The sequence below is a fragment of the Pelodiscus sinensis genome, chromosome 4 (assembly GCF_049634645.1).
Source record: "Pelodiscus sinensis isolate JC-2024 chromosome 4, ASM4963464v1, whole genome shotgun sequence".
NCBI lineage: Eukaryota > Metazoa > Chordata > Testudines > Trionychidae > Pelodiscus > Pelodiscus sinensis.
The window spans coordinates 2,867,090-2,886,100 of record NC_134714.1 but is presented as its reverse complement, the minus strand read 5'-3'; the positions used below and the strand labels follow the sequence as shown (position 1 = coordinate 2,886,100).

The 19,011-nt window shown below is 48.0% G+C and overlaps 2 protein-coding genes across 4 annotated transcripts in view; both read right to left on the bottom strand.

Annotated features, from left to right (window-relative positions):
- PRPF39 (pre-mRNA processing factor 39) overlaps positions 1-11,968 on the bottom strand; it is a 37,895-nt gene extending 25,927 nt beyond the window's left edge. Inside the window, exon 1 of the mRNA XM_075926127.1 lies at positions 11,814-11,968. The gene's annotated coding sequence lies outside the window, so the exon portion shown is untranslated. The remainder of the gene's footprint in view (positions 1-11,813) is intronic.
- Positions 11,969-12,915: 947 nt separating this feature from the next.
- Positions 12,916-19,011, bottom strand: part of TOGARAM1 (TOG array regulator of axonemal microtubules 1) — a 55,131-nt gene continuing 49,035 nt past the window's right edge. For all 3 annotated transcript variants that reach the window (XM_075926132.1, XM_014572316.3, XM_075926133.1), the window contains 3 exons: positions 17,174-17,393; positions 16,338-16,424; positions 12,916-14,069 (listed from right to left, as the gene is read on the bottom strand). In XM_075926132.1, coding sequence (XP_075782247.1) covers positions 13,816-14,069; positions 16,338-16,424; positions 17,174-17,393 — 561 coding nt within the window. In that variant the 3' untranslated portion in view covers positions 12,916-13,815. The remainder of the gene's footprint in view (positions 14,070-16,337; positions 16,425-17,173; positions 17,394-19,011) is intronic.

Genomic DNA, 19,011 nt, shown 5'->3' with positions numbered 1-19,011 from the left:
CGCCTGTAAAAGACTGCTCCTACCCCGACCTTGTGTATGTTGTCTGTATTTGTTAGCACATCAGTAAACTTTAAAAGGATGAAATTCTCTCTTAAGGAACTACCCTATAGTCTTGTAGTACAGACAGCTAACAGCATGGAGCGGACAGCTTTTTTTCCCAAAATACTCTATTTTCAGTTGAGGTCACAGTAACAACACCCAAGTGGTTCTAGAGGTCAACCCCTTTCTGCCCGTTATTGACCATGCTGGATAACAGCAAGCTGGCTGAATGAATTGATGACTAGGCTTATGCATCCTGCCTGCAAAGGCATAGCTAGACTGCACTGTTGGGTAAGAAAAAGCACTGGGTTAATTTCAACTCTCAGTCTTCCTTAAATTTCTATGCCAAACTTCACCCCTAAAGGGAGAGTAAGATCCCCAAAGAAGGCTGCAATGAAAGGCACTTGACACAAGCAGGAAGTTGCTTCTTTACAAGACAGAAGTGAAGGAGATCCCTCATAGAGACACCAAGTGTATCATATCAGCAAATGCTTCTACAGAAAAAAGGAGGAACTATTTAGTAGCCAAATTTGAAGAAAATTGATGAATACGCTGAAATAAGGGCCAGAGCATTAGATCCTGTCTGAGAAATATGGTAATACAGTAGAGTCTCGATTATTCGACCTAAACAGGACTGGAGGATGGTCATATAGCAGAAAAGTTGGATAATACGGAAAAAAACTTTAATACAGTAATTAATTTTATAAATTTGCCCTTTGTAATACCTTGCGGGGTCCAGTTCTAAACCTCCTGAATCTGCTACCTTGGCCAGCCCTTGTATTTCTCCCCAAACGAGAGTAAGATCCGGGGCTCTGCCTTGTGGAGGGAGCGCAGCTTTCATCCTGTGCCGCCACTCAATCCAGGGCGATGATTTTCCAGAGTGTGTGGATTGCCTGAGCCCTATGGCAGGGCAAGAAGCTCTCTGCTTTCCCCAGAAACAGGAAAAACAGGAAAAACGCAACTTTGCTGATGCAGAATTCTTCAGCCACAAGAGCATGCTGCAGACATGCCAACCAGAGTTCCCGCCCAGCCCTGGAAAAGGGAAATGGGACAGAGAAAGCAAGGCCATTGCGGTGAAGCGTCTCTAGACCCCTTGCTGTGACGCGAAGGGCGGCAGGTCGGATAACAAAGAATGCCGGATAAACAAAGGGTGGATAGTCGAGACTTCACTGTATGTCGTATTTGAGAACTGATGTATAATAATGTAATTCAAGACTATTGCTCATACACAAGGTGGCAGCTATGTGCAAGGCATGGTTAAAAATACAAAGTTTGGAAAATTCTTAACCTGTGCAAACCCAGGATTTTAATACCATTGGAGCTGCACATGTCAGATCAAATGGGGATTTATTTTGTTTCAGAAAAAGAAATTGCACAAAATATTACAGCTTTGTTGTTTTGCAACAACCTGGCAATAATGCATGTAGATTCCCTAAGACAGAATTATATGGCTTTACACTGCTAGAAGGCCATATCCCACATACCTACCGACCCCAGGAGGAAGTTCCTCTCCTGAAAACTTAAGGAACTTTAATATAATTAGGGGTCTTCCACGAAACATGTATTAGGGATGTTAAAATGTGTTTAATCAAGTAAACGTGTAACTGCTGAAAGTTTCAGTGCTCATACACCGGGGGTGGGGGAACACCTTCCCGGGAGCCAATGTGCACAAAGCCAGCTCCCCGTGCATACCGGGAGCCTGCATGTAACCATGAAGCTTAATCCATGGACCCAGAGGCAGCAAAGGGGGTGGGAAAACGGGAGCCAGTTCTCATGGAGAGCCAGCTAAAGCCACCTCCAGTCCTACCTCCCAGCGTGTAAACACGTATCTGCTGAAAATTTCAGCAGATACACGTTTACACAAATTAACACATCCCTAATATTTTTAAGGTGCAAAAATCATAGAATCATAGAATCATAGGACTGGAAGGGACCTCGAGAGGTCATCGAGTCCAGCCCCCTGCCCTCAAGGCAGGATCAAGCTCCGTCTACACCATCCCTGACAGATGTCTATCTAACCTGTTCTTAAATATCTCCAGAGAGGGAGATTCCACCACCTCCCTTGGCAATTTATTCCAATATTTGACCACCCTGACAGTTAGGAATTTTTTCCTAATGTCCAATCTAAACCTCCCCTGCTGCACTTTAAGCCCATTACTCCTTGTCCTGTCCTCAGAAACCAAGAGGAATAAATTTTCTCCTTCCTCCTTGTGACACCCTTTTAGATATTTGAAAGCCGCTATCATGTCCCCCCTTAATCTTCTTTTTTCCAAACTAAACAAGCCCAGTTCATGAAGCCTGGCTTCATAGGTCATGTTCTCTAAACCTTTAATCATTCTTGTCGCTCTTCTCTGTACCCTTTCCAATTTCTCCACATCTTTCTTGAAATGTGGCGCCCAGAACTGGACACAGTACTCCAGCTGAGGCCTAACTAGTGCAGAGTAGAGCGGCAGAATGACTTCACGAGTTTTGCTTACAACACACCTGTTAATACAACCTAGAATCATATTTGCTTTTTTTGCAACAACATCACACTGTTGACTCATATTCAACTTGTGGTCCACTATGACCCCTAGATCCCTTTCTGCCATGCTCCTTCCTAGACAGTCGCTTCCCATCTTGTATGTATGGAACTGATTGTTCCTTCCTAAGTGGAGCACTTTGCATTTCTCTCTATTAAACCTCATCCTGTTTACCTCCGACCATTTCTCTAACTTGCTAAGGTCATTCTGAATTATGTCCCTATCCTCCAAAGAAGTCGCAACCCCACCCAGTTTGGTATCATCTGCAAACTTAATAAGCGTACTCTCTATCCCAATATCTACATCATTGATGAAGATATTGAACAGTATGGGTCCCAAAACAGACCCTTGAGGAACTCCACTTGTTATCCCTTTCCAGCAGGATTTAGAACCGTTAACAACCACTCTCTGACTACGGTTATCCAGCCAATTATGCACCCACCTTATCGTGGCCCTATCTAAGTTATATTTGCCTAGTTTATCAATAAGAATATCATGCGAGACCGTATCAAATGCCTTACTAAAGTCTAGGTATATGACATCCACCGCTTCTCCCTTATCCACAAGGCTCGTTATCTTATCAAAGAAAGCTATCAGATTAGTTTGGCATGACTTGTTCTTCACAAACCCATGCTGGCTATTCCCTATCACTTTATTACCTTCCAAGTGTTTGCATATGATTTCCTTAATTACCTGCTCCATTATCTTCCCTGGGACAGACGTTAAACTGACCGGTCTATAGTTTCCTGGGTTGTTCTTATTCCCCTTTTTATAGATGGGCACAATATTTGCCCTTTTCCAGTCTTCTGGAATCTCCCCTGTCTGCCATGATTTTTCAAAGATCATAGCTAAAGGCTCAGATACCTCCTCTATCAGCTCCTTGAGTATCCTGGGATGCATTTCATCAGGACCTGGTGACTTGCTGACATCTAACTTTCCTAAGTGATTTTTAACTTGTTCTTTGTGTATCCTATCTTCTAAACTTACCCTCTCTCTGCTTGTATTCACTACGTTAGGCACACCTCCAGACTTCTCGGTGAAGACCGAAACAAAGAAGTCATTGAGCATCTCCGCCATTTCCAAGTTTCCTGTTACTGCTTCTCCCTCCTCACTAAGCAGTGGGCCTACCCTGTCCTTGGTCTTCCTCTTGCTTTTAATGTATTTATAAAAGGTCTTCTTGTTTCCCTTTATGCCTGTAGCTAATTTGATCTCATTTTGTGCCTTTGCCTTTCTAATCTTGCCCCTGCATTCCCGTGTTGCTTGCCTATATTCATCCTTTGTTATTTGTCCTAATTTCCATTTTTTATGAGACTCCTTTTTTATTTTGAGATCGTGCAAGATCTCCTTGTTAAGCCAAGCTGGTCTTTTGCCATATTTTCTATCTTTCCTACACAGCGGAAATGAGAACAGACAAGTGCTAAGGCAGAGCAGTGGTGCAGAATCAGGGTAGGAACTCAAATTTTGGCAGTGGGAGATCATCTCTCCTATGAAGCTCACGGAGAAGGAGAAGTCAATAAATTGGGGTAGGCAAGATCCGGCCCACCAATCCTTTTAATCTGGCCCACCCCTGCATAGGGATCTAATAGTAAAGTCAATTAGTAAATTAACCGATAAGCAAAAAAAGCAAAAGTTAATGCTATAGACTACATGCATTCCCCGCCCCCCACTCGCCAGTAAATTTAGTAGCAGGCTGGCCAGCAGTCTGGCTCAGTCCTGGCTTGTGCTAGATCCAGGACCTACCCCAACTGCTGCTCTGTATTTAAATTATATTAGAAGCCAGGCAGGTGAGGGGGAAATCTCGTTCCCCTGGGGTACAGAGCCCCCAGAAGGGTCCGAGGCTGGAAGTCAAATCAGTGAGGCAGGAGAGAAATCTAGAAGGGAAAACTTTATTATGCATGCATGCAGGCTGGCAGCAGAGCAGCAGCAGTCAGCCCTGAGTTACAGGGTTTTTGATCCTTTATACAGAATGCTTAGACATTCAGTTGTTGATTGTTTTCCTTAACATATCAAAGTCTCAGCAGAAGTACTCAGACTTCTGTTCACACCAGGAGTGCTAGAAGTTTTACACAACAAAGGCACATGAGAATGTGGAGTGAGTAGTCTTACAAGGCAAACAGTGACAAAGGTAAGAGTTTACATGGCAAGTTGTGACAGACTAGGAGTATCCATGAACTTGAGATAGGCATTGTAAGGGTCTTGATTAGAGTTAATTTGATTTCTCTCTGTTACAGGGAGAGAGGCCTGGAAAACTTTTAACCCTTACAGCAGTTTTCTTTTAGAGAGGTTTGATTTCTGCACAGTCCCCCCTTTAGACACAATTGGAGTTATTGGATTTTTCTCCCACACAGGCATGCAGCCCAGCTTGTGCCAGGTCCAGGAGCTCAGACTGCCCCCCAGGACAGGGGTTGCTGCTGCCAACCCGCAGTGCTGCCTCTGTATCAGAGGGCGGAACACAAGGCAGGCGGTCCGCAAGGGGAGTTGTTTTTTAAACTAGCTCCCTTTACGGACCTGCTCCCACATGGCACCTCACACTGCTGCCTCGGATACAGATACTGATACTCCCCTCAGCAGTGGGGCCGGAGTGCACTGGCTGCCAGCACCACCCCCGGGACTATAGACTAGTTGAGTAACCAATAAGAATTCACAAGATTAACCGACTATTCAATTAACGATATTTAACATCCCTACCCCTGCAGCATGGAGTAGCACTGCTCAAGGTGGCTGGCTGCTCCCTGGAAACTGACCAATGGGAGCCAAGAGATCTTGCTGGAGGCAGGGTAGTGTAGCACAATTTCTCAGCCCCCACTGGCTGCTTTCCAGCCCGTAGGAGCAGAGAGATTTTGCTGGGAGCAGGAGAGCGCAAGTCTCCCGTACAGCTCAGAGAGCCCCATGGAATAGCCAGACGAACCGTCTGGGGCTGCTGACAGGCAGGAAAGCTGCCTGAGAGTGCTGCCAGCTGGGAGTTGCTTAGGTACCTCCCAGCCAGAGCCTGCCTCTGGCACTCCCCCTCCCATTTCAACTCCCCCACAGACCCTGCACCTCCTATATCCCTCCGCTCCTACCAGAATCCTCTCCTGCACCCATACGTCTTCTGGACCCTGTATCCCATCTCTGCCCCAGGTCGTAACTCCCTCCTTCACCCTAACTCCCCCTCAGACCCCACATCCTCTATTGTACTCAGGTCTCCTATCCCAAGCTCCTTTCTGCACCCAACCTCTGTCCCAGACCCCGCTCTCTCTCCATAGAAAAGTGCAGCCCTTGACCACTGAGCAAAAGCTTGAGTGGCCCCGATAAAAAATTATTACCCACCCCTGCAATAAATGAGGCATAGGGATTCTCCTCTTGCTTCTGGCGATGAGATTCACTACTATTCACTATTTGAGTTGGTATGTGGCTGCATCACCAAAACAGCTCAAACAACTCATCAAAATGTGGCTTTAAGTAATTAATATTGCCAGTTTAGACTAAAACTTACTCTTTGGAATTAAAAAACAGGACTACGTAGCACTTTAAAGACTAACAAGATGGTTTATTAGGTGATGAGCTTTCATGGGCCAGACCCACTTCCTTAGATCAAATAGTGGAAGAAAATTGTCACAACCATATATACCAAAGGATACAATTAAAAAAAATGAACACACATGAAAAGGACAAATCAAATTTCAGAACAGAAGGGGGCTGGGGGGGGGGGAAGGTAAATTAAATAATTTTGTAAGTTTTAAAACTGATCTCATTCATGTATTTTTAAAGAACCTCCACTGCATCTAACATTGCCTTACAAGAATACAAACACGATATTGGAATAAATTATTTCTTTTCACACAGTAACATTTTCCCTCCGTTTTAAAGAGAAAAATTGTATACCTATATTATCAAAAATGTCAGAAGTACAACAAATCAAGTAGAAGTGAAAAATTATTGCACATTCTGCTCTAGAATAGACTAAAGCACATTCTAGATCCTACATAATTCCATCTAATAAAAGTTTCTCTGGGCTTACTTCTTAATTCCACCCTCAAACCCACAGAAAATTATTTACCCTATGGAGAATATTCACAATAGTTCTTGAGGTCTCTTGAAGATTCAGTACCGTGTACTTTCAAGGGGAAGATGAATGTTTGAAGGCTCCTTTCTCCAACAAATAATGAAGTAACACCGAGCTGTCAGGGCAGTACACGTGGTGTTGAATCATAGAATACTCAAACTAGAAGGGACTTGAGAAATCAACAAGTCCAGTCCCCTACCCTCACGGTAGGACCAAGCACCATCTAGATCATCCCTGACAGGTGTCTATCCAACCTGCTCTTAAATATCTCTAGTGATGGAGATTCCACAGCCTCCCTTGGCAATTTATTCCAGGGTTTAATTACCCTGGCATTTAGGAAGTTTTTCCTAGCGTCCAACCTAAAGGAGTGCTAAAGCAGCACTCAAAGATGATAAAGTCACTGCGGAGAAGCTAAATGAATTCTTTGCCTCAGTCTTCACAGCTGAGGATATTGGGGAGATTCCCAAACCTGAGCCATTCTTTTTAGGTGACAAATCTGAGGCATCATTAGAGGAGGTTTTGGAACAAATTGATAGTTAACAGTAACAAGCCACCGGGACCAGATAGCATTCACCCAAGAGTTCTGAAACAACTCAAATGGGAAATTGCGGAACTATTAACTGTGGTTTGTAACCTAGCCTTTAAATCATCTTCTGTACCTAATGACTGGAAGATCGCTAACGCGATGCCAATATTTAAAAAGGGCTCTAGAAGTGATCCCGACAATTACAGACCAGTAAGTCTAATGTCAGTACCAGGCAAATTAGTTCATAGACTCATAGACTTTAAGGTCAGAAGGGACCATTATGATCATCTAGTCTGACCCCCTGCACAGTGCAGGCCACAGAATCTCAACCACCCCTCTTAGAATAATCCTCTCACCTATATCAAAGATATTGAAGCATTCAAATACTTTGAAGGACCCAACATGCAGAGAGTCCTTCAGCTGTGATCTGTGCCCAATGCTACAGAGGAAGGCGAAAAACCTCCAGGGCCTCTGCCAATCTACCCTGGAGGAAAATTCCTTCCCGACCCCAAATATGGTGATCAGCTAAACCCTGAGCATGTGGGCAAGACTCACCAGCCAGACACCCAGAAAGTTCCCTATAGCAACTCCTATCATCCCTCCATTGACCTATTTCCAACTGATAATGAATGGTCAATTAGTTACCAAGATCCTGTTATTTCATCCAACCATCCCCTTATCATAGAATCATAGAACTGGAAGAGACCCCAGAAGGTCGTCAAGTCCAGCCCCCCGCTCTAGTTAAAACTGTCAGACACAGAGACGAAAATAATTTGTTGAGGGAAAGTCAACATGGTTTCTGTAAAGGGAAATCCTGCCTTCCTAATCTGCCAGAGTTCTTTGAGGGGGTCAACAAACACGAGAACAAGGGGGGGATCTGGTGGGTATAGTATACTTAGATTTCCGGAAAGCCTTTGATAAGGTCCCTCACCAAAGGCTCTTAAGTAAAGAATACAGGACTATGTAGAACTTTAAAGACGAACAAGATGGTTTATTAGCTTTCGTGGGCCAGACCCACTTCCTCAGATCAAATAGTGGAAGAAAATAGTCACAACCATATATACCAAAGGATACAATTTAAAAAAATGAACACACATGAAAAGGACAAATCACATTTCAGAACAGAAGGGAAATAGAAGGGGGGGGGGATGTGTTCATTTTTTTAAATTGTATCCTTTGGTATATATGGTTGTGACTATTTTCTCTCCTGAAGAAAGAGATCTTGCAGTCACTGTGGATAATTCTCTGAAAGCACTCAGTGTGCAGCAGCAGTGAAAAAAGCAAACAATGTTAGGAATAATTAAAAAAGGAATAGAGAATAAGACAAATATCTTATTGCCTCTATATAAAACCATGGTACGCCCACATCTTGAATACCGCATACAGATGTGGTCACCTCATCTCAAAAAAGATAATAGTGGCATTGGAAAAAGTTCAGAAAAGGGCAACAAAATGATTGGGGGGGGGGGTTGGAACAGGTCCCAAAGAGGAATTAAAAATACTTGAATATTTCATCTTAGAAAAGAGGAGACTAAGGGGGAATATGATAATGGTCTTAAAAATCATGAGTGGTGTGAAAAAAAGTGAATAAGGAAAAGTTCTTTACTTATTCCCACAATATAAGAACTAGGAGTCACCAAATGAAATGAAGAGGCAGCAGGTTTAAAACAAACAAAAGGAAGTTTTTCTTCACTCAGCGTAGAGTCAACCTGTGGAACTCCTTGCCAGAGGATGTGATGAAGACTAGAACACTAACAGGGTTCAAACAAGAGCTAGATAGATTCATGGGGGTTAGGTCCATCAATGGCTATTAGCCAGGATGGGTAGGAATGGTGTCCCTGGCCTCTGTTTGCCTGGAGGTGGGCGACGGGAGGGATCATGTGAGGACTCCCTGTTGTGTCCCCTCTTTGGGGGTACCCGGCAGTGGCCGCTGTGGGCAGACAGGCCCCTGGGCTGGATGGGCCTTTGGTCTGACCCCGTCTGATGTTCTCAGGTAGAGAAGCGCGAACAGCGAGTGAGCGCTGGCTCTTCCCTGCCCCCCGCTGAGGCGCTGGGGCAGGGGGAGTTGAAAGCTGCCCCCCCCCAGGCCAGTCTGCCAGGTGCGGGGGGGGGGGCGGGGGAGTTGAAAGCTGCCCCCCCCCAGGCCAGTCTGCCAGGTGCGGGGGGGGGGCGGGGGAGTTGAAAGCTGCCCCCCCCAGGCCAGTCTGCCAGGTGCGGGGGGGGGGGCGGGGGAGTTGAAAGCTGCCCCCCCAGGCCAGTCTGCCAGGTGCGGGGGGGGGGGCGGGGGAGTTGAAAGCTGCCCCCCCCCCAGGCCAGTCTGCCAGGTGCGGGGGGGGGGGCGGGGGAGTTGAAAGCTGCCCCCCCAGGCCAGTCTGCCAGGTGCGGGGGGGGCGGGGGGAGTTGAAAGCTGCCCCCCCCAGGCCAGTCTGCCAGGTGCGGGGGGGGGGCGGGGGAGTTGAAAGCTGCCCCCCCCCAGGCCAGTCTGCCAGGTGCGGGGGGGACGGGGGGAGTTGAAAGCTGCCCCCCCAGGCCAGTCTGCCAGGTGCGGGGGGGGCGGGGGGAGTTGAAAGCTGCCCCCCCCGGCCAGTCTGCCAGGTGCGGGGGGGGGGGGGGCGGGGGAGTTGAAAGCTGCCCCCCCCCCCCCGGCCAGTCTGCCAGGTGCGGGGGGGCGGGGGAGTTGAAAGCTGCCCCCCCCAGGCCAGTCTGCCAGGTGCGGGGGGGGGCAGGGGAGTTGAAAGCTGCCCCCCCCAGGCCAGTCTGCCAGGTGCGGGGGGGGCGGGGGGAGTTGAAAGCTGCCCCCCCCCAGGCCAGTCTGCCAGGTGCGGGGGGGGGGGCGGGGGAGTTGAAAGCTGCCCCCCCCCGGCCAGTCTGCCAGGTGCGGGGGGGGGCGGGGGAGTTGAAAGCTGCCCCCCCCCAGGCCAGTCTGCCAGGTGCGGGGGGGGGGGGGCGGGGGAGTTGAAAGCTGCCCCCCCCCAGGCCAGTCTGCCAGGTGCGGGGGGGGGCGGGGGGAGTTGAAAGCTGCCCCCCCCGGCCAGTCTGCCAGGTGCGGGGGGGCGGGGGGAGTTGAAAGCTGCCCCCCCCCCGGCCAGTCTGCCAGGTGCGGGGGGGCGGGGGGAGTTGAAAGCTGCCCCCCCCCCCCCGGCCAGTCTGCCAGGTGCGGGGGGGCGGGGGGAGTTGAAAGCTGCCCCCCCCCCGGCCAGTCTGCCAGGTGCGGGGGGGGGGGGCGGGGGAGTTGAAAGCTGCCCCCCCCCGGCCAGTCTGCCAGGTGCGGGGGGGGCGGGGGAGTTGAAAGCTGCCCCCCCCGGCCAGTCTGCCAGGTGCGGGGGGGGGGGGCCGGGGGAGTTGAAAGCTGCCCCCCCCGGCCAGTCTGCCAGGTGCGGGGGGGGCGGGGGAGTTGAAAGCTGCCCCCCCCCAGGCCAGTCTGCCAGGTGCGGGGGGGGCGGGGGAGTTGAAAGCTGCCCCCCCCCGGCCAGTCTGCCAGGTGCGGGGGGGGGGCGGGGGAGTTGAAAGCTGCCCCCCCCGGCCAGTCTGCCAGGTGCGGGGGGGGGCGGGGGAGTTGAAAGCTGCCCCCCCCAGGCCAGTCTGCCAGGTGCGGGGGGGGGCGGGGGGAGTTGAAAGCTGCCCCCCCCAGGCCAGTCTGCCAGGTGCGGGGGGGGGCGGGGGGAGTTGAAAGCTGCCCCCCCCAGGCCAGTCTGCCAGGTGCGGGGGGGGGCGGGGGGAGTTGAAAGCTGCCCCCCCCAGGCCAGTCTGCCAGGTGCGGGGGGGGCGGGGGAGTTGAAAGCTGCCCCCCCCGGCCAGTCTGCCAGGTGCGGGGGGGGCGGGGGGAGTTGAAAGCTGCCCCCCCCCGGCCAGTCTGCCAGGTGCGGGGGGGGGGGCGGGGGAGTTGAAAGCTGCCCCCCCCAGGCCAGTCTGCCAGGTGCGGGGGGGGGGCGGGGGAGTTGAAAGCTGCCCCCCCCCAGGCCAGTCTGCCAGGTGCGGGGGGGGGGGCGGGGGAGTTGAAAGCTGCCCCCCCCCCCAGGCCAGTCTGCCAGGTGCGGGGGGGGGGCGGGGGAGTTGAAAGCTGCCCCCCCCCCAGGCCAGTCTGCCAGGTGCGGGGGGGGGGGCGGGGGAGTTGAAAGCTGCCCCCCCCCCAGGCCAGTCTGCCAGGTGCGGGGGGGGGGGGGCGGGGGAGTTGAAAGCTGCCCCCCCCAGGCCAGTCTGCCAGGTGCGGGGGGGGGCGGGGGAGTTGAAAGCTGCCCCCCCCCAGGCCAGTCTGCCAGGTGCGGGGGGGGGGCGGGGGAGTTGAAAGCTGCCCCCCCCCCAGGCCAGTCTGCCAGGTGCGGGGGGGGGGCGGGGGAGTTGAAAGCTGCCCCCCCCCCAGGCCAGTCTGCCAGGTGCGGGGGGGGGCGGGGGAGTTGAAAGCTGCCCCCCCCCCAGGCCAGTCTGCCAGGTGCGGGGGGGACGGGGGGAGTTGAAAGCTGCCCCCCCCCAGGCCAGTCTGCCAGGTGCGGGGGGGGGGGGGGCGGGGGAGTTGAAAGCTGCCCCCCCCCCAGGCCAGTCTGCCAGGTGCGGGGGGGGGGGGGGCGGGGGAGTTGAAAGCTGCCCCCCCCCCGGCCAGTCTGCCAGGTGCGGGGGGGGGCGGGGGAGTTGAAAGCTGCCCCCCCCCGGCTAGCGCCGCGCTCTCACCCCCCCCCCCTCTCACCTGGCGCGGGGCTCTAGGCCACAGGCCCGCTGGGCCGCACCGACTCCGCCAGACCCCGCGGGAGCGCGCACGACGCCCCGCGACACTGCGCCTGCGCCGCCGCCCCGCACGCCGACGGGGAAGGGCGGGGAAACCGTTACGCATGCGCCGCCCGTCCCCCACGACGCGTGCGCTAGTCCCCACCCCGGTCTCGCGCTTTGCCGCGCGCATGCGCGACGCCGAGCTACCCGCTGGCCGAAAGGCGCGTCCCGCCTGAGCGTGGCGCGGAGCACGTGCCGCGTGCGGAGGGTTCCCCTCAGGGCGGCTCCTGCCCCGCCTCCCCGGCGGCGCGCCTCTGAGGGAGCAGGGGGCGGGGCTTAGGGGCCTACCCCACCGCCGCCCTGCAGAGAGGCCGCAACCCGCCCCCCCCCCCCCCCCCCCCCCCCGCGCGCATGGGGAAGCCGGCGCGGGCCCGCCAGGCTCAACCCGCCCCCCCCCCCCCCGCGCACACGGGGAATTGCTGGGCTGCAGCAGCTGGATCCCCTGCCTGGCTTAGGGCTGCACTGCCCCTCACACAGCAGGGTCCCAGCCAGGGGCGCAGAACGCAGGGAACTGTCGTGCCTCCCGCCAACATCACCGCTCCGCCATAGAGCTGAGGGGCTGCACCGAGTCGGGGCTGGCAGCACCTCCGCCCCGGGAGCGGATCCAGCCAGCCCCCGTGGCCTTGTGCCCCGCAAGCAGTGGGTACCGCCAGCCCCGCCGCAGCAGGGGCCTTTGGCCACCCTGGCACCCTGGCGTGCATTAAGGAGCTAAAAGCAAGGACTGAGAATCCTGTCATATCTACAAGTGATTTTCCAGTCAAGTGTATCTAAGGGAAGCAGACCACGAAAGAGCAAGTGGTGTGATTTCCTTGAATTCACACTTTAAGGGGGGAAATACACTTTTCATCATCATAGTGCTAGGCATCATTGACCGTAAAACTGAACCTTGCTTCATGGTAATTGTCATCATTATATCAAGGGTAAATGAGAACATTATAGCTAACAGTCTTTGTTGTAAGTTTGGTTGTCTATGATTTTTCCTTCTGCATCTAAAGGGAGGAAGTTTAAATGAAACGTCACACTTTTACAGAAATAAATCCATTTATTTTTATAACATTCCTTTTTTCTTTTTAAAATGAGTACAGTACTTGTAGCTGAAGAACTCTGAAAAAAGCTATTGAAGACCTGGCACTATGTTGTTCAGAATTACACACGTGGGCTGAGAGAACACCGTTATAAATATTTGACAGATAAAATTTAGTGTTTTTAAACAAAAAGATGAAAGTTACATTCACCACATGAATTTTTAAGACATGTATTTTGAAATCTGTAAAAATTATTCATTTTCTACATTTCTCATGCTTCATTATAACCTGTTAAAATTTTACATCTGTGCAGCTGATTATGCCCAACTGTCAAACGTTATATCAAGGTAACAGGAGCAATAGCAAGCTAATACTGCACAATCGTAAGTGGATTGATTTAAGAAATACATATTTTTCACAAATGTCACAGACCCGTTCTTAGTACCATATATATCACTCAAGGATTTTTTTTCCACTTACATAAGTAAGGCTAAGTGAGAAAACATGTCAGAACATGATTACATAATAAAAGTATATTATTACAAATTTCATATCTATTATTACACATGGGGTACTGTGCTGTAATTTCTAAAGAAGAGTGCAAATGAGCAGGACTGACTTCTCTTTAAAGACCATAGATACTTCCATGTGGCCTGCAAGCAACACCAGTGAGGCAAGTTCATGAGTGTTATACTGATTTGGTGTACGTGTGCTGATACAGGACAGTGAGGTGCTCTACAGGTTGTCATTAAAGGCAGCTATTCTAGTTTTCTACATGAAAGTGCAGGCACTGTGAAAAAGCAACTTTAGAATTGTTTCACTTGTCTTCATGTAAACAGTTACCAGTCTGTCATACAACATATGTATTGACTGTTCTACACACATACACAATTTACTTTAGGTAGCTATATCAAGAAATTCTTCTAAACTCTGTTTGATGTGTGGGGGCTGAGATGCAGCGTGGACTAACAGGCTTTGACCCATTTGTGCAAAAAGTGCTTTTGATAATTTAGCTGTAGCTGTCCGAATATTTCCTCCAGCTCCAGGAAGAGAGCCACTATTTGTCATGTTTCCTAAGAGATGCCACAGGACAATTAAAACTTTCTGCTCCACAGCATGAGGCTTCCGTGGGTACAGCTCTGTAACAAGATCTGAAAGAATTAAGAGAACGTGCAAAAAAATTCACTATGTTGTATATTTGTATTTTCTTTGCAAATAAAATATCTATGAAGCCAATTTAAATACTATCACTTAAAAATCATCTCCCCCTCATAGGTGTATTACTTTTTAAAGAACTATCCATAGATCACTAGTTAATAGTTATAAACATTCATTTTTAAAACGTCCAATAAATCTAGAAAAAGATGACATTTTGAGATAGGGTTATTATAACTGTACTGCATCAGAATTGCAGTTTGTGTGTAGGATAACTGACAAAGTGCTGGGCAACAAACAGTCTGCTGATTTCACTGGGGATCCAATGGTCACTGCCAGGTAAACCTCAGTAAAGCTGTGCCTGACTGATAGAGTGGGATGGTCTGAGGAGAACCCAAAAGGCTAACTAGCCCATTACCCAAGTGGTAGAAAAGAACATAAGAACATATCCGGAAAGAGATCTTGGAGTCATCGTGGATAGTTCTCTGAAGACGTCCACGCAGTGTGCAGCGGCAGTCAAAAAAGCAAACAGGATATTAGGAATCATTAAAAAAGGGATAGAGAATAAGACGGAGAATATCTTATTGCCCGTATATAAATCCACGGTACGCCCACATCTTGAATACTGCGTACAGATGTGGTCTCCTCATCTCAAAAAAGATATACTGGCATTAGAAAAGGTTCAGAGAAGGACAACTAAAATGATGAGGGGTTTGGAACAGGTCCCATATAAGGAGAGATTAAAGAGACTGGGACTTTTCAGCTTGGAAAAGAGGAGACTAAGGAGGGATATGATAGAGGTCTATAAAACAATAAGTGGTGTGGAGAAAGTGAATAAGGAAAAGTTATTTACTTGTTTTCATAATATAAGAACTAGGGGCCGCCAAATGAAACTAATGGGCAGCAGGTTTAAAACAAATAAAAGGAAGTTCTTCTTCACACAGCGCATAGTCCATCTGTGGAACTCCTTGCCTGAGGAGTTTGTGAAGGCTAGGACTATAACAGGGTTTCAAAGAGAACTAGATCAATTCATGGAGGTTAAGTCCATTAATGGCTATTAGCCAGGATGGGTAAGGAACGGTGTCCCTAGCCTCTGTTTGTCAGAGGGTGGAGATGGATGGCAGGAAAGAGATCGCTTCATCGGTACATTTTCGATTCATTCCCTCTGGGGACAACTGGCATTGGCCACTGTGGGCAGACAGAGTATTGGGCTGGATGGACCTTTGGTCTGACCCAGTATGGCCATTCTTATGTTCTGCCTTGGGTACGGGGCTGGACTTGATGACCTCCTGAGGTCTCTTCCAGATCTATGATATGTTCTGTAACACTGGGGGCATAACAGACAGAACTAACCACATTGGAGCAGTAAAGGAATAAATAATTAATTCCCCTACTTAAGATTTAAGGACTTCAAAGCATAAATATTGCAGGCATATGTTCATCTTATCACCAGAGTACATAGCTATTTAGTACCATTAATTTCACTAGAACATGACAAGGCAGAGTAGAGCATATGTGGGACCGGAACGGGTCCTGCTAATGAAGATTATTCACTGAAGGCACACGCACATGTGAAGCGCAGCACCCATAAGGACACTATTCAAATGAGGAGAATTACTTACATCTCCTAGTGAACTGTCTGGGACAATCTAAAAGGGGAGCGGGGTTCCTCTGCAGCCACTAGCATCTAATTGACATATTAATTAACCAGACACTAGGAGAGATTTTACTTTACATGTTTAATTGTAAGATTACTGTAAGATTACCTCAAAAAGGTACAGATGTGGGAAAGATATAGCACCAGAAATGACAGAGGAGTAAGCAAACCTCTCCTACAGCTCCCAGTCTTCTGGCTTGTTCCACAAAGATGCAGAGAGCACCTGGGGTGACCACGACCCAAGTGACAATAAACCCTATTTCAGTTATGGAAATACTGACAGCACAGTCCCAGATGAAAACTAACCAGCAATATGGCAAGAACTATTAAGGTTACACTGTCATTTGGGCCATGGCCCCCTTTGCAGGAGTATCCAACCAACTAGTGTATCTGCTCCTTTGGCTTAAAATACTATTTCATCTCAGAGCACTCGACATGAGAATTGCTGTGTGGGCAATGCCCATGATTTCTGTAGCTGCGGGGCATCTCTGCCAAATGCAATACTATTACTTTCGTGATAAACAGCTGCCTGCATCAAGAAGTGAGTTTGGCAAATGAAAATAGAATACAAGCAAAAGTGAACTTGCAAAACAACATGCAACTTTACCAGCAAGCTTTTCTGTCATGTCCTGTTTTGCTTTTCCATTCAAAAACTGGGCCTTTGTGCAGAATGGTTGGAGAAGCAAGTAGTTATCTAAATTCAAAGAATAAAAGATGTTAAAACCATCGGAATACACACATTTACACAACAGCAAGGTATATAGGCAAAATAAAAATAACTTTATAAAATGGAATCTTCAGTTCACCATTTATTTAAAAACTACTGAACCAAGACAGAAAGTTTCTCCTTCATTGAAGATCACCTTTTTTTTAAACTTGTGAATTTTTATGAATAGCTATCAGAGAACTGATTTATTGGAAAGACTAACTACTACACATGCATAGAGTTAGAAAAGTACATGGCAGCTAAAACCCTAAGCGTAGTCCTCAGAGTTGCTTTACACTTTTAAATTCTATTAAAGCCCTCCCAGCAGGTGCTCCTTAATCTGCAGGACTGCGCCCCTTCCTCAGTTATATAAATTGACTTACAACAACACTGTTCCATCAATGTCCGTGCTGTGTAGGATAGGGATGTGAATGGCTAGCAGACAGTTGGTTCCAACCAGCAAGCTCCATTCACACCCTCTTTAATCAGTTAACTGGTTAAACAGGATTTTACATCCCTAGTGTACGACTGATTAGGGCAAACAGTGTACAGATGTGACTGCAATGTGGAAGTGGAAATGGAAATGGATAGCTTTTTCCCTCCATGCTTTCCAACACACCAAAATCAATCTAAACTGGGATTATCTACATACTTAAACACTCTCCAACCCTCCAGACATACACAATGGCTTGGAAGAAACAGTTTATAAAGACTGGCTTTTTCAAACAGTTTGTTACCTAAATGTTGACAAAGAGCTTGAATAACATTTGTGGCAGCAGCATAGATCCCTGGATTCTTGGAGTTCAGGTTGTTGTCAACCATGGCTGGAATCAACATGTTGATAACAGGTGATAAGTTATCTTTCAGCAAAGGAATCATCTTGTACATTGTCTCTAGAGCTACCTGATTTACTTTGCTGTTGGAGTCATGTAAGCGAGACTTGAAAGCATCAAAAATCTGAAAAAGTATACAAACATCACAGGAATTAGGGTAGGTTGATGTTTTACCCTCACACACATTATCTGAGTGACCTGAGTTGCGCATTTTAACCAAAACAAGACTTTGATATGCAATCATCGGGGAATTTATCTTTTTTCCCCCCAAGGTAAAACCGTATTTGACATTATATTGTATATAGTTCAATTTTATCTCAGTTCATATGTATTCTAGTAATTCCTGGACAATTCAGTAAGATTACACTACTACCCGTCTGTAAGTTTTTGATCCGATAGCTGTATTTTTTTGTGCTACTCATTTTTTAACCAAGGCTTCTCATTGCAATAGACTGAATTTCTACAATTTGCATGAGAAGAGTAGAGTGTCCCCTACCATAGCATTTTATAGACACACGTAACAGTGGGAGCTTGGTCTATGATTTCAACCCCTACTTGCTATCACAACACAAATAATAAAATCCAAGTACACCAAAGTAGTTTTTGCCTTCCAGAAGCAAAGACTAAACAGACAAGACAACTATTTCTAGTTACAGTCTTTTAAGGCCAGAAGAGACCATTATCATCACCTATTCCACTGGTTCTCAGCCATGGGTACGTGTATCCCTGGGAGATGTGTCAACCTTTTCCAGGGGATATTAACTCATCAAGACATTTGTCTAATTTTACAACAGGTTACATAAAAAGCACTATCCAACTCAATGCAAACTAAAATTTCATACAGACACTGACTTGATTATACTGCTCTAGGTATGGTACACTGAAATAGAATATAAATATTGTACTTACAATTGATTTCTTTTATAATTATATTGTAAAAATTAGAAAGTCAGCCACTATTCAGTGCTAGTGTGCTGACACTTGATTTTTTACCATAAGCAAGTAGTTTTTAAGTTAAACTTGGGGGTACACAAGACAAATCAGTCTCCTTGGGGTACAATAGTCTGGAAAGTTTAAGAGTCATTGCTCGTCTGACCTCGTGCATAACATTGGTAATACAGAGAACCTCATTTAGCAATTTCTGTATTAAAACCCACAAGTTTTGTTTGAGATAAATAAAGCATCTTTGTGACACGGACAGAATAGTCAGCTTTTGGGTGTCTCAACACAAGGCACTAAAATGTAATCAAGACAATCTACTTGTATGTGGATTTCAAGGAGCTGTCCTAGACCAGACTCATTAACCCATTGATTTGTAGCACTAGGAATCAAGGATAGATGCTAAGTGTTTGTGTCTGTCTGTCAACCTATATCTTGTTAGAAGTTCAACAATGTGATCTAATTAATTGGAAACGCTAAATCCTGTTCCTGTCTTATAATGCTTCATTACTGTATTCTATTGACTCAGATCAGAAGAGGATATTATATCATTTAGATAAGACTTGTGAAGTATTAATATTATTGCCGGAATGTCTAATTGCATATAGTAAACCACTTGTGATCTGACCTGATTACCTGAATGACTAATTGTCCTATGTGAAGGAATTAAACTAGTTTATCTGTCTCAGGAGTAGCCATGTTAGTTTGTTTCAGCAAAAACAACAAGGAGTCTTATAGCACCTTAAAAACTAGCAAGTTTATTAGGGCATAAGATTTCATGGGCTGTAGCTTTCTTTGTCAGA